The 15,671-nt window shown below is 42.2% G+C and overlaps 1 protein-coding gene across 2 annotated transcripts in view; it reads left to right on the top strand.

Annotated features, from left to right (window-relative positions):
* GABRG3 (gamma-aminobutyric acid type A receptor subunit gamma3) overlaps nucleotides 1-15,671 on the top strand; it is a 310,487-nt gene that overhangs the window by 181,759 nt on the left and 113,057 nt on the right. For both annotated transcript variants that reach the window (XM_081001400.1, XM_081001399.1), the window contains exon 5: nucleotides 595-677. In XM_081001400.1, coding sequence (XP_080857526.1) covers nucleotides 595-677 — 83 coding nt within the window. The remainder of the gene's footprint in view (nucleotides 1-594; nucleotides 678-15,671) is intronic.

Raw genomic sequence — 15,671 nt, 5'->3', positions numbered from 1 at the left:
CTGCAGAAGCAACTCTCACAAGGAGAAAGAATGGTGCCCCACCACAACACCTCTCACAAAGTGCCTGGTTCACTGCTCCTCTTTAGCAGGCTGACATTGTGCTTCTAACATAGAAGGTGGGAGTTGGCCAGCTCCCTGGTTTGTTTAAATAGTTGTGTCACAGCTTGGACTGACCCTGGTCCTGGAAGCTAATATAAACTCCTTCAGCCAGCTCCTGAGGATGGGGCCTAAAGGCATGGACCAAAGGGAAAGATTGTCTCCTCTGGTCAATGCCTGGGTTCTCTCTATGTGTCAAACTATTTTCACACTTTTCTGAGGAGAATGTGCCGTACATTTTCTTTGAGGTCATGCTACCTACCAGTTCCTTCCACCGTCCAAGTTTCTTTTGCTCCCACTGGTAACACATGAACCAGAACTATATTACTGCAAACTGCATAGATCAGCAAATACATACAACTAAACCTACACCAACATCAACTTTAAATAAGCATTTTAAAGAATTTCACCGTTGAGCATTGGAAATGCCACCAGATATTGTCTTGTTTTAACTTGTCATCATACGGAGACAGTAATAGCTCCCTGGTTTCCCTCCAGGCTTACTATCAACGCTGAATGTCAGCTGCAGCTACACAACTTCCCAATGGATAAACATTCATGCCCACTGATATTCTCCAGCTGTAAGTAATAGTTTTGGTGCATATCTTCTAAAAGCAAAACTTTGAATATACATATATACATGTATTTGCTTCTCATTTTGATAGATGGTTCAGATTCATTACAATGGCGCTGTGTGTGTTTCCCCATCTTTGTTTGTGACGGGGGGGGTTTCCAACCTGCAGCATTGTGGCAAAAGACAAGAATTGTTGCATTGTGTTAAGTTGTGGCCCCAGTGACTACTGAACCATGAACTGATTATGGGTATCTAAGTGTATATGAATGTATATAATAAAACACAAATCCCCCTTCCTAAGATGTGGGTTGTGGTGACGTGTACTGTGATTCCCATTCATATTCAGATGCATTAAAAGTTTGTGATAACTTACACAGAAGCAATACCAGTTCATAAGTCAAAGTTCTAGAGCATCATTACTTGAAGAATATTATACTTTCACCATTCAGGGGGTTTGCCAGTTGAAGCTGAACAGTACAACTTTTTGTACTTTTAAGTGCATATATGAACATGTGTGTGTGCAAATGTGTTAATAAATCTTGTCATTGTTGATAAGAACCTACCAACAGGAACACACGTGAGACAAGAAACAGCACCTTTTAATTAACATGTCAGATCAGCTCCAGGATAATACAAGTATTATCCAAATCTGCTTAACAGTGCTTCAGATGTTTGTGTGACAATTTGTTTATCCTATCTCTTTCTCATGTGAGAGATTTGCCTGGGTAAGATGCATGAAAAATAATTGCAGGAAGATCATTTGCAACGTGACAGTATTTTTTTTCAAGCTGTAATGCAGTGTTCAACATTCCTTAGCACCCCCATCTTGTTTCAATATGCTTTGTGCAAAGGAGCTTGTCTAACAGATTGCAGAAGTCCATGTATCTCTAACTTGGAGTATCATATGAGTTATTTCAGGCTATCCAGGTGCTCTGGTACACATTGGTCCTCTGCTGAACCACATTGTTGCCAGGGACTCATGCGGAACCACCATGTGCAATGTGGCTTACTTGGCTAGGTTTTTGTTTGCATTTATGTATATCTTGGGATGCTTCTCCCAAGACGTTTCCATTGATACTTCCATTGCACTCCCAACTGGGTATCAACATGGGCCTGATTCCGTGACAGGTTCTTCAACCCAGCTCCTTCACGCTCTTATGCATCTCCCATTCATTTCAATGGGGCTTGTGGAGATGAACTTCCTAGAGGATTGTGCCCATTATGTGCGGTCGGCGAATGCAAGTACCAGAATCTCTACCAACATTCAGTTTTATGGTTTTCAAAGTTCATGTGAAGAACCAGTATGAAAATGTAAAATCCTTGAAGCAGGCAGCCGTGAAAAGCCTGCTATTCTAGCTCACCATGGGATATAACAGACCGTGTCCTGAGCCAAGAGAAGCAGCTAGAGTGGTGGTATAGCTCTGGTCTTGTAGACATCTAATGAAGCTGAGTGTTGGAAGATTCGGGACAGATAAAAGAAAGCAGTTCTTCATGCAGCTCATAGTTAAAACTATGAAACCTGATTGCATGGGAGGCAGTGATGGTCACCAATGCAGATAGCTTCATAAGATTAGACAAATCCATGGAGGAGAAGACTATTGATGGCTCTTAGCCATGATGGGTATGCTTTGCCTTCATGGTTGGAGGCATCAATGCTTCTGAATACCAGTTGCTGAAAACCACTGGAGGGGAGAATGTTCTTATGCTTAAATCCTGCTGGTTGGTTGGTTTCCTAGTGGCATCTGGTTGACCACCATGGGGGGGGGTGTTGGACTCGAAGGGCCCTCTTCCTATGTTATTATATCCCCTGACTGCAGCTGGTTTCTTCTTCTTCTTGAAGGGCATCTCTATCTCTCTCTTGACCACCCCACAAAACCAAGAACATTCAGTGCTCAGTTCAAGACTGCTGTGAAACTATCAGCAGAAACTCCAAAGACTATTTGTAACTGAGAAGCTGACCTGACAGAAACCTCACACTAGCGGGCTAAATATTTCTAAACTGAAAATTATATTCAGCTAAGTATTTAAATGTAATTGGCTGCCAACCATCGCTTTAGTGAAAACAGGAGGAAAATCAAAGGTAACTCAGGTATTTTATGTCTCTGCCACATATACAAAAGGCAAGAGAAAAGGAGAGAGACTGTGTGTTCTTATTAAAAGTACATGGGCATACAAAGAATGGTACCTCTGTGTATTATAAAAGCATCACAATACAAAGCGCATTCAGAAAGCCCTCTGAATGGCAATTTTCTTTTTGCATAATGAGAGCTCCCCAAAGCTATGGAGAAGGTTGACACGGGGTCTCAAGTCTCCAGTAAACAGCATCTGAAGTCTCTAGTAAACAGCTCTGAAGAGGAGGGGGAGCCTATCAATGTTTTATTTGTGCCACAAACTTTTCCTGTATGACAGGAATAGCCAACGTTGTGCCCTCCAGATGTTGTTGGATTACCACTCCTGGCCCTTGACTGTGCTGGCTAGTGCTGATGGAAACTGTAGTCCTAAACAGGTCACCAGGTAATTCTGCATCTATCTTTCAAGCTTTCCAGTAGAAAACAATAGATTGATTTACTGTGGTTTAGCACACAGTTCATGAAAGGACTCTGTAACAGTGCAATATTGAGATTGGCTGTGGTTGTAAACTTCTACCGGGCTGTTGTCGATTTATAAACTATCAGTGTGTACCTTACAGAGTGAGCAAATGCAAACTTGGTATTCCATACGGAAGTATTTTGAGAGTGCAATAAAATGCAGTCTAATGTATAATAGCTGCATTTGTGCTATGCAACCTCAAACTGCCACCCTCAGGCTGCAGCCTTACACACACTTACCTGGGAGTAAATACTACTGACTGCTTTAGGGAGCTCTCCCAAGCATGCAAATGATTTAACTGTCAGAATGATTTCACAATATGCTTCCTCCTTATGTTTCTGTGATTTTTCTTTGAAAAAGCAACCTAACAACAAGGGATCGTCTCATGTTGGTGTCTCATCTATTTAAACACTATTTTATCATTACTAACCTCATTTTATTTCAGTAAGTTCAGCATATTAATTGCACATTTAACAGAACCCTTTTATCTGTTTTTAGCACAATCTCTTTTAAAAAAAATCTCACCAGGTGTTCCCTCCATCTTGTGTCTGGTAATAGACAAAGGAGTTTGAAAGTCCTATTGTGCCATGTATTCCTTCATAAATCTTCCATTCCTCCTTTGATTCTTTGTGTCCTTTATTTATCAGGGTACATTGCCTTTCGATTGCTCTCCCCAGGGAAACTTGCCTGATGCCCACACTACAATTTTTCTCAGCTCTAGGAAAATACTTTTCTTTTATCTCCCAGGCTTTTTAGCAGTTTTGGATCCATAGGAATGATGTTACTCATTACAAGCAGAGTGGAAAACAGAAATACCGGCCAGTTGTGGTTCTTGCTTCCTTGTTTTTATCTATGGACCAGAACTGACTCACACATTTTATTCCTCTCTCTGCCTTTCTCATTGAACTGGGTCTACTCCCCTGAGCAATGTATCGTGTGAACTGGGAACTCAGTTGCAGCAAATCCTGTGATCAAGGAAACAGCGAAACGTCCCTGAAGTCACATTTGCCATAATGAATGAGTTCCCAGATTGCTCGTGTTCCACTGCTCCTGTAAGCAGACTTGCACGAGTGGAGAGAGAATAAGTACCAGAAAGCATTTTATGAATTGCCTCTTCAGCTTACATTTAAGAAGATCTGAATGAGCTTGTTGCAAGTAACAGTACAATCCTATGCATTTACTCAGAAGTAAGTGCCGCTAAAACAGTTTTTTCCCTACTTACCCTGGCCAAATATCTTGATCTCCACCTCACCTGATTTTTGTTTTAATTATTCTTGGTTTGCTATATGATGTATCCGTATTTCTTATGTAGCTTTGTTGTTTTAAATTTTCATACATTTTGTGAAAAGTGATATAAAAGGTAAAGGGACCCCTGACCATTAGGTCCAGTCGTGGCCGACTCCGGGGTTGCAGCACTCATCTTGCTTTATTGGCCGAGGGAGCTTCCGGGTCATGTGGCCGGCATGACTAAGCTGCTTCTGGCGAACCAGAGCAGTGCACGGAAATGCCGTTTACCTTCCTGCTGGAGCGGTATCTATTTATCTACTTGCACTGGTGTGCTTTCGAACTGCTAGGTGGGCAGGAGCAGGGACTGAGCAACGGGAGCTCACCCCATCGTGGGGATTCGAACTGCCTACCTTCTGATCAGCAAGCCCTAGGCTCTGTGGTTTAACCCACAGCACCACCCGCATATAGAAATACTTTAATAAATCAAGCCACTTTCATAGAAGATCTATGATCATTTTGATGATGCTGGATGTGGTTATTGACAGAAACCCATCTTGTTGCTAAACAACAAATTATATTCTCACAAAGTTTAAAAGTTGCCGTTTACTGGAGATGAATCACTTTTGACCACAGGTGTCCTCTGGTAACCACATCTGTCCCACCTAGCATGATTCATCCCAGTGCAGACTGTTAGCTCTTTTTTGTCTTATTTGAAGATGAATGATCTGTGGAGTGGGAAATTAATTAGCATGCACACTGCATCTTGACGACAAGCTATTTCCACTGTTCACCTGTCTTCTGTTACTTCCTCAGAATTAATTTAAAGATGTTCTCATTGTGTTCCTAAGTTAACATGGTTAAGAACAGGATTGCACCAAATGTTTACTTGCAAATGTATTCATAGGGAACATTGTCCTTTCCAGGAAGGCAGAATAGTTCCTCTAAACCCCCCTTCTTTTTAACTTTTGTGGGATTATTATTTGACATTTTCACAGCCACTGTTGTCCTTGGTTGCTACTTCCTCCTCCATGATGTGATCCCCATCAATTAGGGAACACAGCATGAATATGATGCATCCTAACCAACTAGGGCCTCATTGCTTCTCTTCTAAGCCAGAAAAAGCTGGTCAATTGATGGCAAAGGGAGCGATTGCATGGCACATGGCTTTGCTCATTCAAAGGATGTGATGTGCAGCCCAATTGCTCTACCCTCTCTGGTCAATTTGTAGATTATCATCTTCAGCCTTGTAAATCAACTGGTTGAAAGCAGTGGTCAAGAGTGAGATTCCTATCTGCAAATCACTCCAGCATAGAGAGGGATCCCCCTGCCCTTTGTAGTGGCATCCAAAGAATCACCTGTGTGCTCTTTGCAGCAAGCAAAAATGTTCACCCAACTCTTTCAGCCAATTTCCAGCTAAGAATCTAACAGTGCAGTCCTATACAACTCTACTCAGATGTAAGTCCTACTGAACTCAGTGAGGCTTACTTGCAAATAAAAAGGTTCAGGACTGCAGTCTAAGGGTATGTTTGGGGGCAAGTAGGAGGCCAGCTCAGCTGACAGAGCCAAACAGAGAGATGGCTCCACCAAATCTCTCCCACTCAATGCGCACGCACACGCGCGCGCGCACACACACACACACACAGAGCCTGGTGTGTTGAGCATTTCAATTTCTTTGCCAATTATTCACTCCAAAGATATGGTGAATTAGTTCTGTTGTCAGAAACTACTGGGGAATATATGATATTGGGGCTCTGGTCTGCTTTTGTGAAATGTTATCTATTTCCTCCACCACCCCCTTTTTTAAAAAAAAGCCACCGTTGTCAATTTATTATTATTATTATTTCTTCTGAAATGGCTACACAATTAATAGCTGTGGGCTTTTTAAATTGCGCCGTGTCCCAAATTCAGCCCCTGGGGTCACTGCTTTTTTCTTTTTTAAAGAAAGTGTACTAAGTCTGCACAGCTTCTTTTTAAAAAATAGTGTTTTGATAAATCAAAGTAGCAGTGATCACATGGTATTACTGAGCTGCGTAAGCTTAGATGTAGCTATACAAGTTTATTCCACTACTTCTCCCTGCAAAAATCCACCTGGGGAACCATATGAAACTCTCAACAGAGAATAATAGATGAAGGGTCTATAATGTGATCACGCAGAGCTTATTTGAAGCAGTGGGTGTTTCTGTGGGCATCTGCTGGTCCACCCTCAGCTGTGCAGTTGAAACACATAGCAGCTTTGCAAACTAGATGGGAAAGGACCACATGCTAATTTGTGCATGTGCTGGTGGTGACAGGGAAGGCTGTATGCAGGTTTTAACTGCAAACATCACCAATGACTTGAGGCAGGGATTTTGGGAGAGGCCAAGGGAGGCTGATTAATTCTCCTGGGGGCTGGGGAATGCAAAAAGTTTTAAAGGCAGTAAAAACAATGTGCAATGAAGCTAGTCCAAAAGCAGTACATGTGCCAGAGAGACCAGCTGCACTGTCCCCGAAGCTCATAAAATATTCCAAAAGTGTCTTCCGTATCGGTTGCTATTAATGTTATCAAGATGTGGGCTTCTTTCCAAGTTCCAAAAGGCAATGTTAAAACATGTAGCAGTATATTGTAGTATAGGGCAGGTGAATTACAAATCCCATCATCCCTGGCCATTGGCCGTACTTGTGGGGCTGATAGGAGGGGTACTTCAGCAGCAACAAAGCTTGCGCAGGGGTTTACTTTTTCTTAAGAATCAGGGTTTCCCAGTTTCCACCACCACCACCATGAAGGTGGGTTTTTTCTGAAATAGTTAAGTTCTATTGTGTAGCCCCTCTCACAATGGCCGTGTGGTGGAGCCTTTTGATTGTCTTTGAAGGTTTGCAGGGCTGCCTGGGGTGAAGCTGGGTAGGACTTGTGAACTGTTGCTTGTCATCACCAGGTTGCCATCCTATATCCGTTTACTTGGGAGTAAGTCTCAGTAGATGCAATGTGATTCATCCTAGACACATCTATAGGATGGCATCCAGTGCTATTTTTCTAGAAAAACAGGTGCCAGAACTCACCATGAATGCCTCCTTTCTTTCTCTTATAGTGGCAAGGATGCCCACTTGAAAGTTGCCAGAACTGAGTTCTAGTGAGTTCCTGCTGAAAGAAAGCCCTGATGATATCATATAGAGCAGGCATAGGCAAACTTGGCCCTCCAGATGTTTTGGGACTACAACTCCCATCATCCCTAGCTAACAGGACCAGTGGTCAGGGATGATGGGAATTGTAGTCTCAAAACATCTGGAGGGCCAAGTTTGCCTATGCCCGATATAGAGATTAGAACAGCAGATCTAAACTTAGTTTGACAAATCTCTCCTGCAAGTTAAAAGACACACATTTTCAACATTTTAAAAAGTTTGCATTGGCTAAGACAGTGGAGGGTTTTTCTTTATGTCATTGTTCCAAATTACTTCAAAATCTCTTTTAAGTCTTCTTTTTTTGTGTCTGTGCCCCAAGAGATACATTGAACTAAAAGTTATTAGCTTGCTCCCATCAGCTTAGAAACCTGAGGCTTAACTTGGGAATTTGCACTAAGGGATTGTATTGATTGAAACCAACAAACAAAGCAGTTGTTTCCATCAAAATTGCAACCAGACAACCTCCTTCAGTGGCCAGGTCAGATTTCTTAAGCTGAGGAGGATAAGCCTTAGACGGTGCTCATACCAGATATTTACAAGAGATGTGCACAGCCCTAAAGTCCCAGTGATAATTCTCCCTCTCTATTTTTAGTGACTGTTCAGTGACCAACTCTGTTCATTTCCACACCAATAGAAAATGGAATAATATACAATTCATAGTATAATACTTTCTTAATATTCGGTGAGAGGATTGGATGCTGAATCTAGCATTCAGCTGGTCTTTAGATGCGAAAATAAGACCAAAATCTCTCCCCTCTCCCCCATCAGAAGCAGCCAATGACTGGTAATAGTCCTGGGAGCTGTCCGATGTGCTGAACTAGCTTTTTTTACTGTGTTTATTTCCTGGCTAATAGTGGCAATCTTAATGTTTACGGATGAGCCACATAAATGCAAATTCTGCTATTAGGTACTGAATATCCCGAGACTTCTGTTTTATATAATTGTTTATTTTTAGGGGAAAAGTGTTTTCTAGACTATTATTATTAATAATATTATTATTATCGTTCATTTCATTTCTATACAGCTTTATATTTTTAAGTAAAAAAATCACAAAGTGGTTTACAAGACATTAAAACATCAAACAAACCAGAATAAACATTACCGAAGGTAGTCAAAGATAAAGCATGCCTTCAAAGCAACATAATTAACAGGAAGCTAAAATATTACCTTAAGATGTTCAGAATAACACATTGCAAAGGAAATCAATTGCAGAATGCACTTTTAACGCACAAAAGTTAACAAAAAAAATTATCTTAAACATTTCAAAAGAAAACATTACTAAAGGAAGACGAATGTAAAATGCAGTTTTAAAACAGCATAATTAAGAAGATAATAAAATAATATGATGGGGGGGGAGACTAAAAAAAACAAGCCAGTTCCTCCCATGCATCAAGAAACGAACTTAGAGTTTTGCAATGTGTAGAACTAAACAGTGAAAGTGTACCAGAAGGCCTGTGAGCGCCATTTTGGTAGTCAAGATAATTGTTAGTTTCTGCAAAAATAAGCTCATATATATATTTATATGCTTTGAAGCTTTGAAGCCCTCGTTTTGGTTTAGTTAGTTGGGAGAGGAGAGGCTTCTCATGCTGGCTGCCTGTCAGCTATTCCCTGGTCTGAGAGAAAGATGAGAGTTGGGAAGGGGCCTCTAAGCCAGGAGTGAGTTAATTGGGCAATTGCTGCCAGCATATACAGCTTGCTTTGTGTATAAGAAATGCTTAACATATTAGCACCTCACGGACAAGTCATAATTGCTACTTACTGCTTCAGCATGCACACGAAACCTCATACCAATAACAAACTTAGTTGGTCTCTAAGGTGCTACTGGAAGGAATTTTTTCATTTTGTTTCGACTACGGCAAACCAACACGGCTACCTACCTGTAACTACTTACTGCTTCAGCATCTATCCTGAGCCTGTGAAGGCAGCAGGACTCTGCTGCTGTGTCGTAAGTTTATACCTTTCTTTAATAAAGCACTAGAACTGGCCATCCTGCCATTTCTCACTTCCTCCTTTGGTATCCCTGCACCAAATGACTCGTGCAAGGCCCTCCTTTGGGCCTGTGGATCAAGACTTACATATGCACACTTTGCTCTAGAAGCACAGAGGCAGGACACCAGTATGAGGATCCCTGGCTAGACTGACACTTTCCCCCCAAAGTACATAGGAAACCTGCACCATGCCCATGGTTTGGTTGGAACATTTAAAGTCAAATGATGGACATGGGTGAGTTTTTCAGCTGTCAATGTGCTTTTCATGTTATGTTAATGCTCTTCCCTGCCTCAGCTGGGAATCTAACAATCCTAATTTTTGTAGCCATTGGAGAACATGGATCTTGGAAATGGAATAAAGACTGCAAAGTAGGTATATTCAAATTAGCTGGAACTCCTGATGCCCCTGGTGTGATTGCTGCCCTTGAGCGAGACATTCCTCACAAGTGATCCAAGATCAATCAATCTTGTGAAGAGTCTTAGGTGTTGAAAACCCAAGTGTCTTATCACCCCTATCATAAATAGAGTAGCCTGGAAGTTAAGTGCTATTGATTTCAAGAGTTTCCATTTGTCCTGCTTTTTAGTACCAAGAAGAAGACGCATCAGCAGCTATAAACACCCCTAAAGAAGACTTAAAACAGTTTTCTTTCTAAGTGTAAAAATGTCCTTCCTTTAAGCACTTTCATTTGTTATGGAAAGCTTTCATTTTCAGTCCTGTCAGGCTGTGAGCAACTGGACCTTAAAGTGAAGCCATTAATGTCTAGGGAGAGTCACTGATACCGAGCAGAATGGTTGTGCCACACCACTGTGTCACACACACACACACACACACACACACACACACACCAACTGACTGATATATTGTTTATGTACAGGCATAAGTAAATAAAAATGATAGGCAAAACAAACACCAGCATAGATTTATTTAATCTAATGTTACAGTCAGAACCCTCAAGCTGTTAGATTTTTAAGATGAGCAGTGGGAGCCAAGGAGACATTACGGAGAATACAGAGACGTGGAGAGAAATTTCAGAAAAGAAATGTATTTGTCATAAGAGGGTATGTGAATGCAAGAAAGGTTTAAAATAGAACTAAAGTATGTGTAACAACCTTTTCTTAGAAATACGTTTCTGATGCATTCTGAAAACCTTTATGTTCCTTGAGGCATTTCCTGGCACATATGGCTAGTTACTGGGGTCACTGTATTATGGTGTATTTTGCTAATGGCTATTTTTGTGTGTGGAGTGCCTGTGGTGTGTGTTAGAAATGTCTAAGGGCAGTCCTTAGAGGGAGAGGGGGGGAGCAGTTGTCAGGGAGGGTTAAGAGTCTTGGGTGTGAGAGAGTCTGAGTGAGTGAGTGAGTGAGATTGCTGTCTAGGACACTACATCTGTGTGACTGAGGCATAGCACTTTGTTATGCTACTGTATATGGTTCTGTCAGTGAGTGATTTGGTCATCTCCTGGTATTTTTGCAGTATATTTTAGCAGAGTAGGTGGAGTGATTGGTGATTAGTGGTTTGGGGAGTGAAATATATTCGAGCGATTGGGTGGACAGAGTGCTATCTCTTTTGGTGCATGTGTGTGAGAAATGGGAGTAGCATGGGATGAGAGAGATTGGATAAGCAGAGGGTACTATCTGATTAAGTCCTGTAGTAGGGAAAGTGGTTGTGGTAGACGTAAGAAGGAATGTGGACCTCCCTTATGCTGCTTTTGTAAAGAATGGATTATTATTCTGGAATCTTATAATGGCCAACTCTGAAAGGGTGAGCCAAGGGCTATTGCTGAAACTCCTGCTTGCACCTGATGAGCAAACAATCCCATGGTGTGTATGTGTTAGTGGGGTAGGTGTTGCATACTGTGAGTCAGGTTGTGTCTTGGCAAGAGTGGGGGAGGGGGTCCCTTGCTCTGGAGATGTTTTTGAAATGTGCTGCTATGCTTTACTATTCCGTTTTATTTGACATTGTAATTTTTCAATTTTATTGTTTGATACTGTGTGTCTGCCATTTATTGTTCGAGCAAACCACTGTTTGAGTGGTACTAAAATGAATGAGGAGGCTACATGGGTAAGTTCCTCTGTATAGATGATTCATAGGAACACTTCTGCTACTTCCAATGGTGGCAAAGCAGAAATAGAAAAGGAAAGGAATTCACCCTGAACATATTTTTTTTAATAAGCCCCTTAAAAATTGATGGTGGTCCCTCCTTTTCCTGTCCCATTCATCACAATTTTGAAGAAGAATTCATTCAAACCCCCTTCAATGAAGTCTTTGAGTCAGTGTTCTCAGAATGGATGGCCCAGGCAACATATACATGATTCAATGGCAATATAGGTGCATTTGTTTGTTTGGGTTGGCCTCTAGCCACAGAATTCAACACTGCCCTACAAAGCCAATTTTCAGTGTGTTGTCTTTGCCTGCATAGCAACATCCTATGTGGGTTTCCATGCATGGAGCAGCTGTTTCATACACCCATAGTCTTCCTGTGTGGGCAAACTGATTGCTTAATGAGTATTTGTCTACTCCTTTGGAAGCCATAAATGGCCGAGCAACATTTAGAATGATCTTCAAGCGTTGTTGTTTTGTTTTGTTTTGTTTTGTTTTGTTTTGTTTTGTTTTGTTTTGTTTTGTTTTGTTTTGTTTTAATGAGAATACACACACTTTGGACCTAAATGGATCTGACAGGTTTTTTCTTGATCACAGTTGATTTTATATTAAATACTCCGAGAAAACAAGGCTCAGAGCATACCTTATGCATATTGATCATTTGGGGACTGCCATATGTCATGGATTAGTTGAGCCTTTAGGAATATTATATTTTGAGCAGAGCAGATGTGAAGCTTTCAGAAGAGGATTCCCCCCCCCCCCGAGGGAAGATATAAGAGGGGAATAGCCGGAATACTTTGGGGAAGAACAAGTACAAGTGGGAAAAGAGCAACTGATGGGAGTTGGATGGTGCCTGTAGCTGCATGCTGCATGCCATTAGATGGCTTTTTTTGGAGGAGGTGTAAAAAGCTTTGCCAAACATTGCTAGAACACATTGGCAGGGTGGCAGTAGCCTCCTGCCCATAGATATTCACAGTGAGAAAAGTTGGACACACCAAGCTGTCTGGATCAGAACCCGACACTGGCAAGTGAGGGCAGAGAGGCTTTTAAAAAATTCTTTGATCCTCAAATGACCTGATCCAACTGAGATTCACCAACCTTGGCCAGCAGCTGTGCCTTGACCAGTACCGCTTATGCCTACTTTGTAAAGGCACAACCAAATTGGGCTCAGCATCAGGGATGACCTCAAGAATTTCCAGCACTTCTCATGGAAACCCACACCTGACTTTGAAAAAGATGCCGTCATTATATAACCAATGCATGTGTTTTTTTTCTGGGGGTACTCAAGGGTACACAGGTCCAGGTCCTTTTTCCTAGAAGAAAAGTACTGAATACAACTTTCTGATTTCACAAAGGATGTAGTGCATGGATGCGATGCAGTGACACTTTTTGTCACTCTAATCTTTAAAGCCTTTGGCAATTTGGATGGTGTGGATGTGCTCTTTTGATCTCTGCTTTGTTTAGTCGGTGGAACACAGCGTTCCGATACGGAAAATTTTTTTGAGTCGAGCCTCGGTTTCAAGCAATTAATCAGGGACGTGGGAAAGGGAATGCTTCAGTACGCAAAGGCAGTGATTCCAAAAAGCAGCATTAACAGGACAAGGATGGCTCTCTGGCTATCACAACCCCTGCTAGGATGCTTCCTATATTTGCTCGTCTTCCTCCTTCGACAGCTCGCATTTGTAGCGGTTTTCATTGCTTTATATCAGTTGCCAGGACTGCATGTTCCAAATGAAAGGCTTTGCTGGTTGCCACCGGGCTGTGCAGAAATTGCAACATTATTATTTTTTTTACCCTCGCTCCAGGCCATGGCTAGGCTAGATACTTAGCTCTGGACTGAAAGTCATGTTGATGCCTGAAGGTGACAAGGGAATGAACAGGGCTATGAAACTATCGTCTCCTTCACACTTCTGCGCCTTCACACTTGTGCCCTGTGGGCTCTGGTGTCAAACCGCAGAGCCAGCTGTGAATAAGGTGGAAAGGTTTCAAAACGTGTTTTTTTTAATTCTCACCTTTTTTGTGTGTGTCTTTCTTTCTGAGAATCTTAACTAGATTTCTCTGCATTTTTTATTTCATAGGCACTTTTTTAAAAAAATGACCTGATAAAAAGATGACAGCTGTGAGTCCCAACTCTCAGTACAATTAGCTTTTTCTTTTCTTTTTTTAGTGGGGGCAGGGCTAAGACCCTCTCTTTTAGCCTGATATTGAGATAGTGTGGCTTTTGTTAGAAAAGCTCTATGGCAGACATTCAATGTCATGTAAAAAGAAGTGAACAAGATAAAGAAAGAGAGCCTGTTGTGTTTTTTTTTTCAGTAAGTTGCCAAAGACAATTGATGTCTCTTTGCCAGTAAAGCTCCCCTGCAGTGAAAAATCAAAATATGAACACGTAGTTCACATATGAGCAAACATTTGTAAATTTAAACCCACAGGTACCCCTTGTTTCAAGTGGTGCTTACTAGCTGTGGCTTTCACCCCCCCCCCCCATTTGTAGACAGTTCTTAATGTGGCATTTGGATAGGTCAAAAACCCCCACAAAGCTTACTGCAGGTGTTTTAGGATTCAAATTTGTCTTAGTATAATGTTTTCAATGTTCATTAAAAATAAACTAAGAGGGCAAAGCATTACTGAAAGATGCTATTCACTGTTGCAATTTTCTCACCTCCTATTGCACAGGCTGCAGGCTGGGAAGTGGACACTATCTTGCCCTCCCGGAACATTTTCTGATGCTGCAACATAACAGCAGCCTATTGGAAGGGTCAGAAAGTTTGGCAACCTAGTCCCGCCTGCAGAGTAGGGAATCTCCCATACCTCTGGCTCCTTTCCAGTTGGGAAGCATATTTATTTGGAAGCTACTATTGACAGGAACCTGGGTGGCGCTGTGGGTTAAACCACAGAGGCTAGGGCTTGCCGATCAGAAGGTCTGCGGTTCAAAGACCCACGACGGGGTGAGCTTCCTTTGCTCTGTCCCTGCTCCTGCTCACCTAGCAGTTTGAAAGCACGTCAAAGTGCAAGTAGATAAATAGGTACCGCTCCGGCGGGAAGGTAAACGGCGTTTCCGTGTGCTGCTCTGGTTCGCTAGAAGCGGCTTAGTCATGCTGGCCACATGACCTGGAAGCTGTACGCTGGCTCCCTCGGCCAATAAAGTAAGATAAGCACCACAACCCCAGAGTCGGCCACGACTGGACCTAATGGTCAGGGGTCCCTTTACCTTTACTATTGACAGGTGGTCTCCACCAATGGGGCAGCTCCCAAGGGAAGAGGTGACCCTTTGGGGTTTCTTATGGAGGGTGAAAAAAGGTTAAGGGAACTCCCCCACAGGTGATTGGCTTTAATTTCTCTCTTGTGTGCTGGCTGTTAGATGATAGATAGATGACAGAGTGCAATTTTTCTAGAAAAAGTGGTGCCAGAACTCACAAGGAATGCTTCCCTCGTTCTCTTAAAATGACAATGGCACCCACCTGAGAGGTGCCAGAACTGAGTTAGACTGGTGACTGTGAGTAGCTGCTGAGACCATACAACACTGGTCCTGAAAGACCTACATTGGCTCCCAGTACGTTTCCGAGCACAATTCAAAGTGTTGGTGCTGACCTTTAAAGCCCTAAACGGCCTCGGCCCCAGTATACCTGAAGGAGCTTCTCCACCTCCATCGCTCAGCCCAGACACTGAGGTCCAGCTCCAAGGGCCTTCTGGCAGTTCCCTCACTGTGAGAAGTGTGGTTACAGGGAACCAGGCAGAGAGCCTTCTCGGTAGTGGCGCCCACCCTGTGGAAAGCCCTCCCATCAAATGTCAAGGAAATAAACAATTATCTGACTTTTAGAAGACATCTGAAGGCAGCCCTGTTTAGGGAAGTTTTTAATGTTTGATATTTTGTCATGCTTTTGATATTCTGTTGGGAGCCTCTCAGAGTGGCTAGGGAAACCCAACTAGATGGTGTTGTAAA

The sequence above is a fragment of the Podarcis pityusensis genome (genome assembly GCF_964106645.2).
Source record: "Podarcis pityusensis genome assembly, chromosome: 4".
Lineage (NCBI taxonomy): Eukaryota > Metazoa > Chordata > Lepidosauria > Squamata > Lacertidae > Podarcis > Podarcis pityusensis.
The sequence above is the reverse complement of the archived record's forward strand: the minus strand, read 5'-3'. Positions and strand labels throughout refer to the sequence as shown.